Consider the following 21,954-nt stretch of genomic DNA (forward strand, 5'->3'; position numbering starts at 1 on the left):
TGGGCATGGGCCGAGATTATTGGTTTATGGAATGGAAAGGAAAAAACAAGCCCATATCCATCTCAACATTATATATTAAGGATGAACCAAATTAACTACTGTTATCTTAATTTTTTTCATGACATTTTTTTTCTTAATCATCTAAAATTCTCTCTAATTCAAGATTTTTATCTTATATTCACAATAATAAAAAAGGTTTGAAGACATAGACGCCCCTGACGTATAATATAATAATAAAAGTTTCCCTAAAGTTTCTAAAATAACAAAATTTTATCTATAGTTAGTGAATTATTAGCAGGCCTTTAAAATTTAAGTTGTTATGAGTCAATAAATATTACCAAATTACCCTCTTATCAATTATTTTAACACCTAAAACCAGTATTCTGAAAGTCGGACCAGACCGGGGAATCGGAGTCATCTCCGGTCTGGTTTCTCCTGAAAACCGGTATTCTTAATCAAACCGAATTGAGTCGGTGTTGGACCGTCGGAATAGTGCCAAATCGTGATCTAATCGCAAGTCAATCCTGTCAAATCCAGCATCGTTCGAGGGAGATAACACCATCATAAGATTCGGCGACATCTCCACAGCAAAACTCATCCATTTTTAGTGGCTGTTGTCCATCCTTTTATTGCTTGCCGTCCACCTATTGTTCACACAACCGTCAGCCTTTCTTCTTGATTCTGGCAAATTTCAACGCCGTTAGACCTCCCTGACACCACCATAAAATATGTTGGCACCTCTACATCAAAAGCTCCATCATTCCAAACTTCGATTGGCCGTCAATCACTGTCTACCTATTGTTCATGCAACTATCACCCTTCCTTCTTGATTCCGAAAAATTCTGGTACCGTTAGAACTCTTTGACACCACCATAAGATTCTTTGGCACCTATACATCAAAAGTCCCCATCATTTCAAACTTCAATTGGCCATCGATCACCGCTGCCGCCACCACTCACCAGTCTCTTCGAGCAACAATGGTGTTTTGGATAGATTTCAAACCTTTAGAGACTCATGCATAATTATTTTGGGGTGTTTTTGATGAATTTCAAACATTTAGGGACTAAAAATTTTTTATAGGATACGGTCCAACCGACCGATCCAACCAATCAAACCAATCAAACCGATCAAACCAGAAACGAGACCCTTGAACAGGTCAAGGCCCTGTCCGGTCTTTAGAACATTGCCTAAAACCATAATGACGATGAGATTTTTGTTATTTTCGAAATCTCAAGGGGATTAATGTTGTTAACCTTGATAATATNTGAATTATTAGCAGGCCTTTAAAATTTAAGTTGTTATGAGTCAATAAATATTACCAAATTACCCTCTTATCGATTATTTTAACACCTAAAACCAGTGTTCTGAAAGTCGGACCAGACCGGGGGATCGGTGTCATCTCCGGTCCGATTTCCCCTGAAAACCAGTATTCTTAATCAAACCGAATTGAGTCATGGTTGGACCGTCGGAATAGTGCCAAATCGTGGTCTAATCGCGAGTCAATCATGTCGAATCCAACATCGTTCGAGGGAGATAACACCACCATAAGACTTGGCGACATCTCCACAACAAAACTCATCCATTTTTAGTGGCTGTTGTTCAGCCTTTCGTTGCTCGCTGTCCACCTATTGTTCACACAACCGTCAACCTTCCTTCTTGATTCTGGCAAATTTCAGCGCTGTTAGACCTCCCTAACACCACCATAAAATATGTTGGCACCTCTACATCAAAAGCCTCATCATTCCAAACTTCGATTGGCCGTCAATCGCTGTCCACCTATTGTTCATGCAACTGTCACCCTTCCTTCTTGATTTCGAAAAATTTTGGTGTCGTTAGGACTCCTTGACACCACCATAAGATTCGTTGGCACTTATACATCAAAAGTCCCCATCATTTCAAACTTCAATTGGCCATCGATCGCCGTTGCCACCATCACTCACCAGTCTTTTCGACCAACAATGGTGTTTTGGATAGATTTCAAACCTTTAGAGACACATGCATAATTATTTAGGGGTGTTTTTGATGAATTTCAAACATTTAGAGACTAAAAATAATTTTGTAGGATACGGTCCAACCGACCGATCCAACCAATCAAACCAATCAAACAGATCAAACTGGGAACGGGACCCTTAAACAGGTTAAGGCCCTGTCCAGTTTTCAGAACATTGTCTAAAACCATAATGACAATGAGATTTTTGTTATTTTCGAAATCTTAAGGGGATTAATGTTATTAACCTTGATAAAAAAAAAATATATATATATATATNTGCAATATAATGTATAAGAATATTTTTCTTGAGTTCATAGTTTATTGTTTGTATTGGGTATATAAGTGAATAAATTAGAAGTTAGATTTGAAAGCTTTATATGCTTCTAGGTTGCCTCTTGTAGAAGTAATGGTTTTATCAAGGGGCCTTTATATTGATATAGTTTTAAGTAGCTTTTTAGATGGTTTACTTTCTCTTGTTGCTCTTTCATTAAGGACTATTTTAACTACATTATTGCTCCCATTGTGGTTAAAAACATTGCTTTCACCTCCACCATTTTGATGCAATGTTAAAGCATTTTGAGATTAATGACATAAAAATTGTTCAAGGATACAAGCATGGACTTTCCAAACAGGGATTATGCTTATGCAATTAAATTACCTTCTCCCTTACCCAACCGGAAAAAAAAAAAAAATAGTGGAATATTTGGATATATGCTTAAATGAAAAACGATGTTATACATTATTCAGAATTCCCTAACATGTTATGTTAACAATTCATCCACAAAATAGCGTTAAGTCGTAAAGAAAATCTATGGTACCACAATGATATGTTGATGAAACCAACCCTGAGTGATCGAGTGATTTGATAGAGACTTTTGAGTGTATTACTCAAAATGTTTCTCCTCAGTTACTAATAAGGTGACCATTAGAGCTGTTAATCGATCAGTAATTTTAGGATCTCGGGAGATTAGTTGAGGTGGACGTAAACTAATTGGGACACCACCCCGCTTAAAAAAAATAAAAAAAAATGGTATGCTGACATTGTATCTAAATACACGTGTGCTAAGTAATTATTACATTTAATATCTATCTATCACAATTAATTTAAAGACTGAGAAAAGAGAAAAAAAAAAAAAATTAGATATGACATTTGACTCATTGAAGAATGGTATGAATAATATAATACTTCACTCATATAATGGTAGTGATATTTATTATTTAAGCATGGCTATTATAAAGTTAAGACGGTAAGACTAGAAACTTACTTGTAATATTATATAAGTATAATGTTACGTGTTACTAAGATATAAGTTAAAGATATTGAGATTTAGAATTCAACACCATAGCATAACAATTCCCTAAGGTAGAGATTTATCCTTTAAAAAATTAAAAGAAAAGTGGTTGGAATGAGGAGCTCATGTGGAATTGACAATTTTTTTGAATGATATTATAATTAGAATTTTTTCATTATTTTCCATAATTTTATACAGAAATTAGTGAAATAGTTGAAAAAGTAAAATTATAAGAAAGAGAAGGGCAGTTTTGGTATTGGGCATAGCTAAGGAAGAAGGTAGGCCAGAGAAGAGGTTAAAATAAGAAGCGTACAAAAAGATATGATTAGCTTAAATATTTGCTCCGAACTGACATCAAAGAATATGATAATCATATTACTAAAAAAAATATAAATCCAAATCTAATTTTCAGTATCTTTGACCATTCAAGATTCGTGCCTCACCAATTCTCTTTGTTTTTTTTAATTATTTACAACAAATCATTTACATCATGTCTTTGCTTCTATATCCACTTTACCAATTAACCGTTGTCTTAGCGGTAAACAGTAATTATAAATTACCTTACATAACGATGGCTAAAACCAATCTCATAAAATTTCGTATAATCTCAAATGATAGTTGTATTGGTCAACTTATAATAGATTTTATTTAAGAATTATGAATTGAAAAATATGATACTACACACGGTTGTAATAGAAAGTTATAAAATTGTTTGGATAATAAAATTATTTTTTTATTTTTATATAAATATATATCCAAATAATCTTAAAACATCATGAAGACCACCTTTATATACATATATATATATATATAAGGGTATTTTAAACCATAAAGAGATATTTAAAAAGTATTTAGAAAATTAACAGATTATTGCTAACATTCATATTCTATAATGTTGATGAGTTTATCATGAATAGCTCCCAAAATAATTGAAGTATGTATTTTAATATTATTTGACCTTTTTAATGTGAAGAAATACATATTTTGTGGTCATAAATGTAAAGTAAATGTCATTAAAAGTGTTGCTAATGTGCTACTCTTGCAACCAAAGATTGTGCTTCAAAAAGAACACTCAGCCTCTTTTATGAATAATGTAGCAAAGAAATCTAAAGTTTACGAATTGTTTACAAATCCTCTTTCTAAACACCTTTTAAGAAACACTAATGACTTGATGCAATGTTTCCCCAAAAAGAATATTAACCCAAACATTTTTTTATTCACCATAACTTAGTTAAAAGTGTATAATAATATATATATTTTAGTATAAAGTTTTTACGATCATGTTGAATATCGTAACTAAGAGAATATGCACACTTAAACCCTAAGGGATTGGCCTACGGTAAAAGTTAGCTCGTTTTATTACTCTTGAGTTCGAATATTGGGATCCCACTACATTGTGACGTACTTTGAAATAAGTTGTAGGGTTTCAATGGTTCAGAACTAATAAGTATACAAACTGCGAACACCCTCGATCAAAAAAAAATAAAAAATGCCAATCTGTTTTTTCATTGATCAATTGTATTGTAACAAGATGTATAGAGATATAATTAGAGTATGATTAATCAGTATGATGTTTTGCTTAGGGATGTTAGCGTGAATTTATCAAAATTGGAAAGGAATAAATATTTGGACAAATTTGAGTGACAATGTAATTAGCTCTTAAAATATTATTACAACTTTATGATATAAAGATGGTGGGTGTTATAATATTAATATATTATAGTAAAGTAAAGCATAATCAGCGCCTAATTAAGCTATGTTAATGTTTAGCAAAGCTGTATGTCATTAAATTCCACATTATCTTCGTGATTGTTATGATTTGGACTCACCTTTTCCACATTTGTGTTTTAATCTTAATTAGTATTTTTAATCCATGTTTAATATGAAATCAAATCGCAACTCCATCCTTTTAAATCTTTAATTAATCATGAACAACATTTTTAATCAAAGAAAAAGCTAATCCTAATCTAATAATTTATGGAATCTCTTACACTATTATTTCGCTTTTCCAAATCGAATATTTGTGTAATCTAAACTTATATTAAAAGGTGTATCGTAATATTGAGGTTAAAATAACATAATTTTTTTTTTCTACATTAAACGTGAGAGATAATTATTAAATGCAATAATTATGTGATAAGCATGTATTGATTTGTAATAGCCAAGGATAGAGCCATGAAGGTCCGAGTGGTGGCTCATGCCCCCAGTGACTTTGGCAAAATTCCAATGTTATCCTTTTACTCTAGGTTTTTGACAGTAACATTTTTTTTGTTTTAATCAATATAGCCAAAATGCAAGCATTATTCACCACTTTCATTTTATTTTATGTAACATCAACTATATTTTAATTCATTTCTTTTTTTCTTTTTTATCGTGTGAATAGAATATACCAATAAAAAAGTTTTTATATATTATATATCGTATAATAAAAGATGATTGATTGAAAGTTTATTTTAAATCACCCAATCATCTTTTGCCACATAAGTTTGTGAAAAAAAAGTTTGTATAAAAAGGTTGTGAGAGTAGTACTACTCATATTATAATTTAAAAATTATTTTTTTCTCATTTTTGTTCTAATTTCTTTCTTTTGACTCTTATCCTCGATAAAATCAAATCTTAGCTCCACCACTTTAAACAATATTGTGGTGTCATATATACATTTTAACTTGGATATCACTTCCGTAATATTGAGTTTTTTTTTTTTGATAACTGGAGTGTTTGAGCAGTTTGTGCAAACCTCAATTAATCTAGAATCCATTAAATCTTATGAAGTCAAAAAATTAAATAAATCATAATATAATAAATGGCCTTAAAATTTAAACCTAAAACCTCAATAAAATGAAGAATCTCCTTGTCCGCCTTAAGAATCCAAAACATAATATTTAGTTGCCAACTTTCTCAATCCAAAGACATGTACAATACAAATCTACATAAATTACACGTGTGACCCTATCAAATCGCCCTCAATTAAGTTGGCAAACAAGAATGGACTACACACACCCGAAAACAGTAAAAACGACCTAACACTCTACTAGTGGTCTAGTACAACTACAAAATGGTCAAAGTAAAACCAAAGAAAATAATTTCATTGAATTCATAGTATGCTCTCAAATTCGGTCACAATTAATTACATAAGGTCATTTTTTAAAAACTAATTTTTTATTTTTAATGGGGTTAGGTCACAGAGCAATTCTCAGTGACAAAGAACCGTGGCCCCACCAAAGATACGGTCGCGGCAGGTTTGAGCGAAGCCTAGGGCGGTCAATGCGGAGCCAAAGAGATTTAGATTGATGCCTCCGTTTCTCCTCTTCCACGCGCGCCCTTTTCCCTTCACGCTCCAACGACAGGGAGTCTTGTGGTTGGGAGTTGGAGTGGACGCGGGAGAGGGAGCGTGGGAGGAGAGGGGAAGATGTCGTTGGTAGAGGACGCAGTGCCCCGCAATTCGTGCGTGCGCGTAAGGCTTTTTTTTATTTTAATTTTTATGAGAAACGATGCACCGACTCACTGCCTAAGCACGTGCGCACGTGACCTCGTTAATCTGAATTGTATGAATATATTCTCTGTGTTTACTGTTTAATTTGTTGATGATAATTACTTCCATTTTATTTTTTTAATATACGGAGTGCTTGCTTTTCGGGAAGTGAATTGAGCACTCCATCTTTTGGTATTCACTACACTATCCTGTTTGTGAAAAGACAATTATACCCACCTTCCTGCTATTTGAGTTTTTTTTTTTTTAAATATACATATTGGTAGTATAAGATTTGTAAAGAAATAATCGAAATAGACAACTAATTAAATTTGTATAACATTATATTCATTAGTAAACTATCAATTTCGTCAAAAATATATTTGATAATATTTCTAATTAAAGAATTAACCATCGATCCTTCACCTTTACAATTATAATAAAATTAAAGTTTTGATAAAATTTAAACATTCTACCTTACTAAGAATATTCGATAAAATCATTTTACCAACATGATTTGTATTTATAATATACTTGAAAGGAGTAACATTAGATATTAGTTGATTTCAAATAGAGATAATTACAATTTTTTTGAATGATATTTATAATTAGAATTTTTCTCATTATTTTCCCATAATTTTATACAGAAATTAGTGAAAATTAGTTGAAAAAGTAAAATTATAAGAAAGAGAAGGGCAGTTTTGGTATTGGGCATTAGCTTAAGGAAGAAGGTAGGCCAGAGAAGAGAGTTAAAATAAGAAGCGTACAAAAAGATTATGATTAGGCTTAAATATTTGCCCTTACGAACTGACATATCAAGAATATGATAATCATATTACTGAAAATAAAATAATAAATCCAAATCTAATTTTCAGTATACTTTGACCATTCAAGATTCCGTGCCTCACCAATTCTCTTTGTTTTTTTTAATTAATTTAATCCAACAAAATCATTTTACATCACATGTCTTTGCTTCTTAATCCACTTTACCAATTAACCGTTGTCTTTAGCGGTAAACAGTAATTATAAATTACCTTACAGTAACGATCGGCTAACAACCAATCTCATAAAATTTCGGTCATAATCTCAAAATGATAGTTTGTTATTGGTCAACTTATAATAGATTTTATCTATAGAATTATGAATTGAAAAATTATGAACTACTACACACGGTTGTAATAGAAAGTTTATAAAATTGAATTCTGAGATAATAAAAATTATTTATTATTTATTTTTATATAAAATATATATCCAAATAATCTTAAAACATTCATGAAGACCACTCTTTTATTACATATATATAAATATAAGGGTATTTTAAACCATAAAGAGATATTTAAATAGTATTTAGAAAATTAACAGATTATTGCTAACATTCATATTCTATAAATGTTAGATGAGTTTTATCATGAATAGCTCCCAAAATAATTGAAGTATGTATTTTAATATTATTTGGACCTTTTTAATGTGAAGATAATGATACATAAATTATTTTTGTGGTCATAAATGTAAAGTAAATGTCATTAAAAGTGTTGCTAAATGTGCTACTCTTGCAACCAAAGATTGTGCTTCAAAAAGCTAACACTCAGCCTCTTTTATTGAATAATGTAGCAAAGAAATCTAAAAGTTTACGAATTGTTTACAAAATCCTCTTTCTAAACACCTTTTAAGAACACACTAATGACTTGATGAAATGTTTCCCCCAAAAAGAATATTATAACCCAAACATTTTTTTTATTCACCATAACTTTAGTTAAAAGTGTAATATATATATACGTGACCAATAATATTATCAACATTTTTTTAGTATAAAGTTTTTTATGCATCATGTTGTAATATGGGTAACTAATGAGAATATGCCACATCTAAACCCTAAGGGATTGGCCTAGCGGTAAAAAAAGTTAGCTCGTTTTATTCACTTCTTGAGTTCGAATATTGGGATCGCCCATCACATTTGTGACGTACTTTGGAATATTAAGTTTGTAGGGTATTCAATGGGTTCTGGAGACTAATATAAGTGCATACAAACTGGTCTGAACACCTCGATCATTAAAAAAAAAAATAAAAAAAATGCCACATCTGTTTTTTCATTGATCAATTGTATTGTAACAAGATGTATAGAGATATAATTAGAGTATGATATATCAGTATGGATGAAATATGCTTACTTCCTTATAGACCAGTTGTATTGCAATATAATGTATAAGAATATTTTTCTTGAGTTCATAGTTTATTGTTTGTATTGGGTATATAAGTGAATAAATTAGAAGTTAGATTTGAAAGCTTTATATGCTTCTAGGTTACCTCTTGTAGAAGTAATGGTTTTATCAAGGGGCCTTTATATTGATACAGTTTTAAGTAGCTTTTTGGATGGTTTACTTTCTCTTGTTGCTCTTTCATTAAGCACTATTTTTAACTACATTATTGCTCCCATTGTGGTTAAAAACATTGCTTTCACCTCCACCATTTTGATGCAATGTTAAAGCATTTTGAGATTAATGACATAAAAATTGTTCAAGGATACAAGCATGGACTTTCCAAACAGGGATTATGCTTATGCAATTAAATTACCTTCTCCCTTACCCAACCGGAAAAAAAAAAAAAATAGTGGAATATTTGGATATATGCTTAAATGAAAAACGATGTTATACATTATTCAGAATTCCCAACATGTTATGTTAACAATTCTCCACAAAATAGCGTTAAGTCGTAAAGAAAATCTATGGTACCACAATGATATGTTGATGAAACCAACCCTGAGTGATCAGTGATTTGATAGAGACTTTTGAGTGTATTACTCAAAATGTTTCTCCTCAGTTACTAATAAGGTGCCATTAGAGCTGTTAATCGATCAGTAATTTTAGGATCTCGGGAGATTAGTTGAGGTGGACGTAAACTATTGGGACACCACCCCCGCTTAAAAAAAATAAAAAAAATGGTATGCTGACATTGTATCTAATACACGTGTGCTAAGTAATTATTACATTTAATATCTATCTATCACAATTATTTAAAGACTGAGAAAGAGAAAAAAAAAAAATTAGATTGACATTTGACTCATTGAAGATGGTATGAATAATAATACTTCACTCATATAATGGTAGTGATATTTATTATTTAAGCATGGTATTATAAAGTTAAGCGGTAAGACTAGAAACTTACTTGTAATATTATATAGTATAATGTTACGTGTTACTAAGATATTGAGATTTAGAATTCAACACCTAGCATAACAATTCCCTAAGGTAGAGATTTATCCTTTAAAAAATTAAAGAAAGTGGTTGGAATGGGAGATCATGTGCTGGAATATTTCATCAAAAAAAAAAAAAAAAAAAAAAAAAAAGGAAAAGATTTTACAGTACAAGAACATAACCAGGTCAATGAAGATGAAACCAAACCAAACCAAACTATACTTAACCAGTCTAAGTTAAAATTCCCACCATAGGCGAAGGATTAAAATGTAATTTTTTCGCTTTTATCAAAGGACCACAACCATTTTCTTTTTCCTTCCCAGCTAATCATCTGTCTCCCTCTTTCTTACTGTTGTGTACTGTAGTGTTCTAGAGAGAAACAAAGAGAGAAAGAAGAAGAAGAAGATAAAAAGAGAGAAAAGGTAGGTTGTCCCCACTTGGGTTTTTAATTTAAAATATATATATATTTTTTTGCATGGTTAAAACAACACTTGCCAAACTCATCTCTTTTTTCTCATTCTCTGTGTCTTCTTTTTACCTGGCTGTTGTCAAGATTACTAAAGCTTGTTACTTTGTGATATAATTAAACCCAGAAAAGAATAGTAATCACTTAAAAAGCATTTTGTACTGTATTGCAATAAAGGAGAGAGAGAGAGAGAGAAGCAATTCAGCTTGGAGTTGGAGTTACACTTGCTTGCTTACATTTACATACAAGAAGAGCAGTGTTTTGAAAAGAAAATTTATAAAGACTAAGAAAAATTGTTGATAAATATATATATTTTGAGAGAGATAGAGGGGTCTGGAAAGAGAGAGATGGTGGGCTCAGGAGCAGGAGATAGGAGCAAAGAAGCAGTTGGGATGATGGCCCTTCATGAGGCCCTTAGAAGCGTATGTCTCAACACAGACTGGACTTATTCTGTCTTCTGGACTATTCGTCCTCGACCGTACTTCTCTCTTTACCTTCTCCTTTTTCTATCATTTCAATTTCTCTTTGTGTTTTCAGATGTTTACTCAACTGGGTTTGTTTTATATCTTAATTTGCAGGCGAGTCCGAGGTGGGAATGGCTGCAAGGTTGGAGACGATAACGGCAGCTTGTGAGTTTTCTTTTTCTTTACTTACTTTCTTGCGAGAATTTTTGCTTTGTTTCATTTGAGTAGTGAATAGAGATGTGAAATGGGTCAAATGAGAATTTAGCCCAAGTTAGCTTAGTAGTATTCCATAAATAATGCTAATTAAAGACGTGTTTTGAGTATTAAAACAAGTTTATGGTTGTTAATGGCAGATTGGTATGTATTAATTTGTGATTTACGAGTTAAATACTGATTTCTGGAATTCTGTGAAGGATGTTGATGTGGGAAGATGGGTTTTGCCGAGGAAGAGTTGCAGATTGTTTGGAAGAGATGGATGGTGAAGATCCTGTCAGAAAAGCATTCAGCAAAATGTCCATTCAATTATATAATTATGGAGAAGGGTGGGTACTGGGTAGGTGCTATTATTTTTTTTGGTTCAATTTCTCTCTCTGAATGTGCAAATAAAAAGTATAGTTGTTGCAGAAAAGTTATGGATAGAGTGAAAAAATGAGCAGAAATTGATTCTTCATCTGTTTTCTTTTGATTGGTGAATTAATTTATGTTTGGGCAGGTTAATGGGGAAGGTTGCTTCGGATAAGTGCCATAAATGGGTGTTCAAAGAGCCAACAGAATGTGAACCAAACATTTCCAACTACTGGCAGAGTTCTTTTGATGCTGTAAATAACTTCCCACAAATCAATATTTTATCTTTTTTAGAGCATGAATTTGGTGGCCACCATGTTTAGTTTTTAATTATTGATACTTAACCTTTTATTTTTGTTGTTATTAATTGCAGCTTCCTCCTGAATGGACTGATCAATTTGAGTCGGGTATTCAGGTCAGCACTCAAACAGTGTATTTTACTATTGTTAGTCTTTGGCTGTTTGCAAATTTCTTTCCTTTTTTGTAGTACTTAGACATTGTGGTGTTTCATTTTTTTTTCCTTTTTTAGACCATTGCTGTAATTCAAGCTGGCCACGGTCTACTGCAATTGGGTTCCTGCAAGATTGTAAGAAGGATTTGTTAATTAAGTTTTGAATGATTTAACTTTTTATTGAGTAATTTCATTTAAAATCTGCTATAATTATGTAAATATCGTAAGCGCAATAAAATGTCCATATGCAGATACCTGAAGACCTGCATTTTGTGCTAAGAATGAGGCATACATTTGAGTCTCTAGGCTATCAGTCTGGTTTCTATCTATCCCAGCTGTTTTCGTCGACTAGAAACAATTCTTCGTCGTCCTCGATTCCCTTGAAGCAATCTGCCATTCCAACTCGGCCTCCTCCTCCCCTCTTCAACTGGGGTCAGAGGCCAATTCCGTCTTCCACTTCGATGCTAGCATCACCCAATTTTCAGAATCCTGCTAGACTTGGATTCCCACAAACCAAAGATGAGACTCACATGTTTATCCTCCCTCATTCATCTGAAACACGAATGGAAGACATGATGGGAGAACATGAAAACGACATTAAGTGGCCTAATGGGTTGTCTTTCTTCAACGCTCTTACTGCAAGGCCTGATGATGCCAAGCTCTTGTTTAACCCTGAAAGCTTTGGAAACAAACCAGACCAAGGTCATCATCACCTCATTCTCGAGGGAAAAGATTTGAATCCGAATTCAGATGGCAGCGCAAACCCAAACGAGTTCTTAAGCTTGGACAGTCATCCAGAGAATGCAAGGAAGATGGACAACAAGTTTAAGAGGAGCTTTACTTTGCCTGCAAGGATGGCTTCATCATCTTCCTCAACATCAGTCGATCACCATCAACAACAACCGATGGAATATAGGAATCCGGAGGCGGGGATGTACAATGATGTTATGGAGACCTTCTTGGAATGAAGTTAGAAAAGTCAGTATTAGAGGGGAGAAATGGGTGAGAATTTGTATTGTAGGTAGGCAAGCTTTTGGTGGTTCTTTGTTGCTTAAATTATTGTGCTTGTTTTAATTTAGTGCCCTTTTCCATGTTGTGTTTCTTTTGTACTTTTCACAAATTTTCTAATCATTTGTTGTAGTTTATCCTAACATAAGTTTTACCATAAAATTTTCCTTTTTCTTTTTTTTCATGTTACCAAATTTTCTGGGATACTGGTACAATTTAGAATTTGTTCTTCCAGTGTGTTCGTTATATGTTGGCATGTTAGGTTGAGGCTAGGCCTAATTCAAATTTCAAACTTAAAAGGTTGAATAAGTTCCTTTCACCCATCAATCAAATCCTAGTTATGGCGGTTTCAACGGTACTGGAGAGTGGAACAAGGCTTCTTTTTCTTTGGGTTCAACCATTTGATACTTATTTTTCAACCCCCAATTTGCCTAATGCCTATAAGAGATAACTCAATGATATCAATAACAAAATTGAGTATAATATCATCAATTATGTCAATCCAATAGTTTGCAATGACTTAATCATAAGTGGAACATCAATCAAGATTGCAACTGTGGTGCTGCAGCTCGGAAGGCAGATAAACTTAGATGAAGTTAACCATCACTGGATAACCTGATGATAAAAGAGTAAAAAGAGGTCATTTTAGTAACTAATAGGGGTGGCCATTGGGACTGTTATCTGGTTGATAATTCCAGAACTCTGAAGGATTAGTTGAGGTGTGTGTGCAAACTGGTATTGTATCAATATTATCACAAATTGACACATGAACATCACATAAATATTAAATTAACTCAATGGTTACTAGAGCAAGGCCAGGAACTAATTCAAATTTAATGGATCTTCATGTTTTAAGCTTCTGGAAGTAGCTGAGAGACAAACAAAAAACATCAGGCTTCATGAATCTTTTGTTTGGTACCTTAAATTTAAGATTGCAGTTCAAACAAGAATAATAATTGAATTGAATTGATGGTAGAAAAGGACGGGTCCAATTATAAATTTGGGTCATTTACTTGTATTTATGTTATCCCAACATTTGGGCCCCAAGCTTGTTTGATGGCTCAACTGTGGGTCTAGTGAGCCTTTTTTGGCTTCAACCTCAATCATCTACCTCAAATTATTGACACTAATTATTGAGAAACTGACCATGTCAATCTTAAATTATAGCTCCCTAATTTAATTCATACCAACAATTAAAATTCAGTTAACTATAAATTATTTTAAATATAATTTTTAAGATGGCATCAAACCCACCTTCAACATTGTATCAAACACAACTTTAATGAAGTTGTAAAACATCGATATAAAAATTTAAACCCATTCACTAATGATTTAAGACATGAATATTATTTTAGAATAGAATATCAATCAATAACACAAACATTGGACAGCTACCTTTGGGTAGTCGAACGATTCGATAAGGTCTTTTGGGTGTATTACTCAGGAGATCTCGATCTCGAGTCTCTCATCAGGTGCTAATAGAGGTAGTCACTAGAGCTCTTACTCGATTAGTAGTTTCAGGTAGGGTGACTCTTAGTTCCAAAATCCCAGAAGATTAGTTGAGGTGTGCGTAAATTGGCCTAAACACCTTCTGCCATCAAAAAAAGAAAAAACGCAAGCATTAGACTTTAACTAAATAAAATTAAACTTAATCATAACTACTGTATATAGAGTTGCCAAACTTGATGCTTAATTACTTGAATAAGTAATGGAAGGACATAGATCCAAATGATTGTACAGGCTTTTTGCAGAAGAAAAACAGAAAATCCATAATTCTGTTGCAGCCAAAGTACATTTCTCAAGCTCTTCAACGATTATACTATCACAAAGCTTTCCAAGTACAAAAATAAAGCATTTTCAAACCATTACTCCATCTTGTAATTCTACAAAAATTTAGTAGACATTCAGGTAAGAGAGATGAGCTTCACTCCAGAAAATGACTATATATTTTCGATGAAAAAATATACAATTACTCAAAAATACATGCCAAAACAAGATACCAAACTATAATTTTATATGTCTTGCTTGCAAAATGTCATCTTTCGTGGATGGTTCCATGGCATGGCACTCTCTGCAAGCAAACAAAAACGACATGAAAAATCTCTTGCAGAGCCCTTGCGCCGCCGCCCTGTCACGGCTACTCCTCCTCCTTTCTGTACCTTGCGAAGCTGATCTATTTAATGATGATGAAGATGGTGATCTCAACCCATCTTTCAACACAGCTCCGCCGGCATTTCTCCTCTGCGAAGTCTCGCGTTTCAGCACTGCAGCAGGCACCGGCGTCAGATGTTGCCACCTCTGCGAAGATCCATACAGCTGAGCGGTGACGATTCTACTCGCTTTCGTCGCTTTGCATGCAGTGTTTTTGTTATTGTAATACAAGAATCTCCTCTCCGAATTGTCACTCGAGCTCGTTCTCGCGCTGCTGCAGCTACTGCTCCTGCTGTTAGTACTATTACTTCTCGACGACCTGAGCGAATCCTTGCTACTAACACTGCTCGTTCGACTTGTCGCACGAGATATACCAGCATTAATGTTGTCAGTAGACGGTCGTTGATCGCATGGGAAAGAGTGAGGCAAGAGGCGGCCGTTGAAGAAAAGATGATCAGCAGGTGAGTTTCTTGAAGGGTCTTGCGAGGGAGAGTCAGGAGTAAAGCAACCAAATTCAAAGTCAGAATCTTGGTCTTGATTTCGGGTACTAGGGAAGGAGAACAGCTCCCCGGAGCTCGACTTTTGGCGGCGGTTCTCCATTATTATTAAAGGGTGCGTTGTTCCTTGGTGGAGAGAGTGTAGTGAGGCTAATTGTGTGTTGATGATATATACAAGAAGAATTGGTAGTGGATGATGATATAGACAAAGTATGGTTTTGAGGGCCCTGCCCTGCCCTGTTGTCGACTGATTTTTGATAAGCTTTCTTGGTAGTGGTATAAATCATGTAGCCATATACTTGCCAACTCAACCTTAAATTAGCACATGCTATTGTTTGTTGGTGTTGTAATTGCCTCATTCCAAACCAGTATGTGTTAAATGATTTAGCTACTCCATTACTACCATCCTACCCACCTTCATGGGGATTTGCAAAACTTCTCAATACCCTTTTATTTATTCAGTTTTCATTAACTATTAGATTCGTGCAACCTTTGGTATAACATCTATATCTCATTTTTTGGATAGTATATGTAAATGGTATATATTTTATCATGTAAAATCCTTTGTATTGGATTTATAGGTTATTCCAAGTTCTTGCTTTACCATCAACATCGATTAAATCACCGATTTGGGTTATATTTTGTCTCGTTGTTCGAAGAAACTTCAAGGAAGCTTGAAGCATTTGGTATTGTGCTTGTGTTGTTTTTAATTCAATGAATTGGGCTGTGCACTTGCTTTTGTTTCTTGGAACGACACATCCTCCCAAATATACTCTTTGATAAGTAAAGCAAAAGATACCTTCAAATCTGTAAGAGAGAAAGATAGATAAAGTAGAGAGACTAATTAATCAACTATATTACCAATTGGGGTTGTTTGTTAAGATTATTTTCAGAAGACCAAATTGCCATGATCGGATCAACTAAAGCTTTTTCTTAGTGTTGTACTGGAAAGCAAAGGCTCTGTAGGGACTAATGGAAAGAGGTAATCAAAATGGCATTGAGTAAAATAATTTTATCAAACACTTGGATGGCTCCTAGAATTGAGGACAAAGCAGGCATTGGAAACCTGGTTTGTCTCCTAAATGGGCTTCTGAGGAGAGAGCGCTGGGCCCATTTCAACGTGTAATGCCTCAGGGACCACGCCACTCAGACTGCCTTTTGTCCCCACAAGCAACTCATTTGTTAAACCTTTTCCTTTGTTGATACTCTAATTATGTGATGTGGAGGTCCCCTTCATTTTTGTACGAGTGTTGAATGGTTTCGTTGACTAGGAGCCTACACTTTTGACCAACAATTATCCTGTGGCTTTTTGTTTTTTTTGGCAGATTAAGAAATTCTTCAATTTTAATATGTATGAATGTTTATAGTAGTTTAACTCAAAGGGATGGTCTCACAATTAAGGTGGTTTACTCGTTTTATTTGATTTGTTAGATTCAAATCTTAAAATTATTTATCACATTGTGATTTATCTAATTTTTTATCTTTATAGAATGTTCAATAAACTTTAAAGATTAATTGATATGTACGTAAATTGGTTTTGTAAACCCCGCGTGAAAAATATGTGTTGCGTTTGTATTTTGCTGCTCCAGGATTGTGTTCATATCGTTCTACTTTAGTCATATCGTATTGATACAGGATTGGGTTCATATCGTTCTACCATGTCCTATCGTGCTGCTACAGTTTACATCGTGTTGCATGATGTGGTTGGGTTATTATCGTGTACTACAATTCATATCATGTTGCGAAATGTGATCGAATTAAAATTGTCGTATCATACTCATACAAAAATGCAGTTGTTGGTAAACTTTTGTATGTATAGAACTTGAGAGTTTTGCTTTGTCCCTCCTCGAAAGAGGGACGAGCGGAACGGCTTCGGTATCCGTAAGCATTCCTCCGCCGGGCTCAGTTTGGGCTTTCCAGTCTCCTTCCCTTTAATTGCACGAGATAAGGAAAACGAGATCATCCTCTTTCTCTGGCCGAACAGCAAAATAAAAAAGAATTCGGCTATAAAAGCTGGGGCGATTTCTTCCTTTCCTGCTGGATTTTCGCGTAAATAGGATGCCCTTATCTTCCTCTTCCCTAAGAAGGAGCTACTAGAAAGCCTTTCTTTAAAAGAGAAAGAGGTGAGATCGTACAGTACTGAGATTGATTGGCTTTGCCGCCTTTATTCGCTTGCCCAACTTTATAATCTTTATATGCACAGTCGTAGTACTGGGTTAGATGCTTGGCTCCAGTCTTTAGATATTTGTCAATGAGATGGTAATTCTTTGATTAACAGAGCAAGAGAATGTGCTCTAGTAGAACTTTCGGATATGTCTACAGTTGCCGATGAGGTCTTTTTTGAGTCACTGGGCTTTGATCCATCGCCATTCTCTAAGCGGAGTCGTGCTTTGTTCATTGTAAATACTGAGTTTGAGGCAAAGCGGAAGAAGTTTGATTCGGATGTGATCTTGGAGAAGAAGAACGTCATCGTGGCAGAGGCAGTAACTCAGGCTAAATAACTTGAGAAGGCGTCGGAGGAAAGGGTAATGCTGCACCCATATCCTCTTTTCATCAACTTTCTTTTATAACCCCGACGTGATAACTCATAATTGATAAGCCGTAATTTATTAGGTGAGACTTAGGTGATATTCATTACGAGTTCTCACCTTATGATTATAAAAGAAAGTTTGTGAGAAGAGGTTGTGGGTATAGCATTTTCCTTAGAGGAAAAAATGAACTTGCTTGATGCATGCCACGCTGTACCCAAGGATCTGAAGACTGCCTACTCATCTTTTCAGGAGCAGATCACTGAGTCGGAAGGGAAGCTGTCGGGTTTGCGGAATTAAGCTTCATCTCGTATTCTTATGGAAAAACTGGATGAGTGTAATGACAAAGAGTTCGAGCTAGAGTTGCAGATTCCACCTGCTGCATAGGACATAGAAAGCTTGTTGATGAGGGTCCTTCCAGCCGAGCATGAGTATGAATGTGCAACAACTATTTCTTTTCTTCTCTTTATGTTTATAGGGAGAAGATTCTGTGGCTGCAAATGTCTGTCGAGGCAGTTGGGCTTTGAGCTTTCTTGCTTTGTCCGCTTTTGATCCTTGGACGTTTTCGTAGTTTTGATTTGATTTTCTTTATGCCGGATTGGACATGCCTATAAACTTGGTTTGGAACTATTATGTATGCATGAATTCTATGGTTTTCTTTTTCCTTTTACACTCTTGCTCAGGAGTTATATGCTTACACCCAGTAGGACATGGTTAATTTGCTCTTTCATCTTTGCTTACACCAAGTAGGACATGGTTTACACTTATGTTGACATACGACATAAATGATAAGTCTTAATGCTTCTGAACACTCATATTTTTCTCCTACAACCATCCCATCCATTACCCTAAAAGAGTTTACTCCTTTAATCCATCTTTTTAAAATCAACTGCGGAGGAATTTCATCTACTTCAAGTTTATTAAAAGTTCTCAAGAGATGTTTACATGGCGAACCTCTGAACTCAAAATGTTAGCATCCACAATACTCTTCTTGTGTTTCAATCTTCAACTTCAAGAGAAATTGCTCAGGTAAACCAACTTTAGCTGTAACTAAATAAGCAAAAAAATTCTCCATTGCTTTCTAACTCTTTTAGACTTGAAACAAATTGAATCAGCTAACTGTTCACGAAGTTTTTCAAAAATATTTCTTGTATAAATACTTGCCGCATGCCTCAGCATCAAATTATTTTCATCAATATCTCTATCCTTATGCTTAGATACTAGTCTTCATGGTTAATGGTTTTCTCTTTCAACTATCTTGTGCAGTGCTTGATCATACCGAACTACAAATTCCCTTAAGGGGCGTTTGGTTGGCGATAATGTGAGATAATGGAGGTTATGCCATCTTATATTATTTGATTACCACGTTTGGTTGTCAAGTAATATAAGATTCCGGTAATCTTCAAATACCAATAGTAGTTACTATTGCTAATATTGGAGATGATCTGATTACCTCTATTTTCTTAGGTATTTTAAGATTACCAGGGTTATCTTTTTTTGTTACAATTTTATTCCTTATTAATAAAAGTTTTGGACAATAGTGCCCTCATTTTAAAAATAAATTTACATTAATATTCTATTTCAATTTTACCCTTGTTTAATTAAAATTTTGGATAATAATGTCCTTATATTTAAAACAATTTATAGACCACCACTGCCACCCAGCCACCACCGCCGACAGCGGGCCAACCACCACGGACCGTCGCCAAAAATTCACCGGAGTCCCTAAAAAAGAACGAGATTCGGTGGGAGGCTTCGATATGGCCGTTTTTGACCATATTGACCATATTGATGGTCGAAAACAGCTAGATTTAACAACCAGATCTCGCCCAGATTTGGCCTGATATGGCCGTTTTCGGCCATCAATATGGCCAGAAACAGCCATATTGGAGCCATTTTGGTCACGGCGAGCTAGTGACGGGGACTTTCGGAGACTTCAGACGGTGGTTTGCGGTGGCGACAGCGGCGGCATGAGGTGGGGGTGATTTTGTAATAAATTAAAGTTTTATATAAGCGGGGGTGTTTTAACTAAATCTAAAATATTGGGGGTTAAAAGAAATTATTCAAAAATTAATAATAAAAATAATATTATATTAATATTTGAAAGGGGGACAATTTAGTAATTTAAATAATATACCTATCAATTTATTCCCCATAACCAAACATATTAATATAAAATATCCACTAACAAACCAAACATATTTTTCTAAAGATTCTTAGTAATCTTTTAAGGTAATCTATCTTTCCAGTAATCCAACATTCCTAATAATCTAACATTTCTAAACCAAACGCCCTCTAAAGATATTGATTTTGACTCAAATTCATTAAAGAACGCTTTGACACCTTCACTACGGCCTATTGTATTCATCTCGACATAAAATTGAATTCATCTCGACATAAAATGTACCCCGATGATATACTGGTGCTCAAGATTGTCGATTCTGATACAAGTGTTTAAGCCCTTCATTATCATTCAAATCAAAATCTACAATTAAAGCATTCCACATATCTTCAAAATCCTTCCGTGTAAGTATCATGAATGCATTTTTTCAACACACTTTTGAGTTTTGACTTTTTAAAGCAAACTAACACACTTTTGAGTTTTGACTTTTTAAAACAAACTAGACATGGCCTGCGTGTTGTACCGGTATGTTTATTCAATATTTTTAAAATAGACTATACATAAATTTATTCTAATAAAATAAATTAATTAGATTAAGACATAATAAGTGTTAAACTATACAAATTTTACGGTAAATATAAATTGTATATATATACAAAGTTGTGTTAAGATAAAATTAATAATTGTACCTATATAATTATTAATATTAATTATAGGTAGATGTTATTAAATCATTCATCCAACTTAAGAAGATCACCTGAATATTATATGGTCTAATTATATTTTCAGGATCATCATCTTGTACAATTGATATTATTTTTGTAGACATATTTTTGATATTCGATGTCAGTAGTTTGTAGTGAATTGTGTATGATATTTAATATCACCTAAATATTATCAAGATAAATTATTTAAACTCAAAATTTATATTGACCTTTTGCAATTTCTGTAACTCATATTCATTTTCAAGTTGCGTTGCGCGGGTATGTTTATTATATATATATTTTTTACATTATTATTGGTTTTTTGTGTTTTAAATATATATTTTCTATATTTAAGTTCATTTTATATTGATTTGATAGTTTAAAAATCAATAAACGAAATATCCACAAATTGAACTCAAAGTTTATATCATCATAGTTCTTCTCAAATATGTTACCATTAGACATTTGCTACCAAAGTTTAAAACTTTGTCAAGAAAAGCAAAAAAATTTACAGGATAACCCATTAGGTATTATTAATAATTTTATAAATTAATCAAACAAAGAGAAACCTTGTTGAAAAATGTGAACTTTTAAGCAAAAGACTTGCAGAGCCAAAGGAAAAAAATGATTTTGATTGTTGAGAAGAGAAAATGAATTATTTTTATTATTATTATTTCAGAAAAAAAATTAAGAATGTTGAGAAGAGAACTCACATATGTTGTGCGGTCAATCTGGAGAGAATAATTCCCTATTAAGAGAAAATATATTTAGATTGACTCAATTTGGAAGGAAGATATTTAGGTTGACTTAGATTCCAACTAAGGTAGCCAAAGAACATGCAACTTCCTAATCCTACGTATTTGAATCTTATCTCAACTCTATCATGTAAATAGGTGCTATATAAACCCATCATAACTTGTTTTCAAGGGGGATGGGCAATTATTCTAAGCAAATTTTCCTAGGAATTATACTGTTCTTTGTAAGCTCTCAAAAACAATAAGATAACAGTGGATGTAGACTCAAGTTCTAACTTGCCAAACCACTTTAAAAATTTCTC

At 33.6% G+C, this 21,954-nt stretch overlaps 2 protein-coding genes across 3 annotated transcripts; one reads left to right on the forward strand and one right to left on the reverse strand.

The window, feature by feature from the left end:
- The first annotated feature begins 10,352 nt into the window (after positions 1–10,352).
- LOC116124927 (protein RICE SALT SENSITIVE 3-like) lies at positions 10,353–13,079 on the forward strand. Of its 2 annotated transcripts, XM_031410682.1 has the most exons (7): positions 10,353–10,886; positions 10,987–11,037; positions 11,286–11,414; positions 11,585–11,690; positions 11,810–11,851; positions 11,966–12,022; positions 12,139–13,079. In XM_031410682.1, the coding sequence occupies exons 1-7, from the start codon at positions 10,756–10,758 to the stop codon at positions 12,853–12,855; spliced, it is 1,233 nt and encodes a 410-aa protein (XP_031266542.1). In that variant the 5' UTR covers positions 10,353–10,755; the 3' UTR covers positions 12,856–13,079. The 2 variants fall into 2 exon arrangements, with proteins under 2 accessions (XP_031266542.1, XP_031266543.1); XM_031410683.1 differs by lacking the exons at positions 10,353–10,886; positions 10,987–11,037 and having other exon boundaries at positions 11,317–11,425.
- Positions 13,080–14,286: 1,207 nt separating this feature from the next.
- Positions 14,287–15,731, reverse strand: LOC116124989. The gene is made up of 2 exons (XM_031410730.1): positions 14,593–15,731; positions 14,287–14,486 (listed from the first exon to the last, which is right to left on the reverse strand). The coding sequence occupies exon 1, from the start codon at positions 15,644–15,646 to the stop codon at positions 14,900–14,902; it is 747 nt and encodes a 248-aa protein (XP_031266590.1). The 5' UTR covers positions 15,647–15,731; the 3' UTR covers positions 14,287–14,486; positions 14,593–14,899.
- Positions 15,732–21,954: the final 6,223 nt, after the last annotated feature.

The sequence above is a fragment of the Pistacia vera genome, unplaced genomic scaffold (assembly GCF_008641045.1).
Source record: "Pistacia vera cultivar Batoury unplaced genomic scaffold, PisVer_v2 Contig158, whole genome shotgun sequence".
NCBI lineage: Eukaryota > Viridiplantae > Streptophyta > Magnoliopsida > Sapindales > Anacardiaceae > Pistacia > Pistacia vera.

Excerpts from the sequence above, each read along its gene's own strand:
- LOC116124927 (XM_031410682.1), top strand. The coding sequence starts at position 10,756 with ATGGTGGGCTCAGGAGCAGGAGATAGGAGCAAAGAAGCAGTTGGGATG. Across the intron at positions 11,415-11,584 it reads TTATATAATTATGGAGAAGG|GTTAATGGGGAAGGTTGCTT; the intron begins GTGGGTACTGGG and ends ATGTTTGGGCAG. Across the intron at positions 11,852-11,965 it reads AATTTGAGTCGGGTATTCAG|ACCATTGCTGTAATTCAAGC; the intron begins GTCAGCACTCAA and ends TTCCTTTTTTAG.
- LOC116124989 (XM_031410730.1), bottom strand. The coding sequence starts at position 15,646 with ATGGAGAACCGCCGCCAAAAGTCGAGCTCCGGGGAGCTGTTCTCCTTC.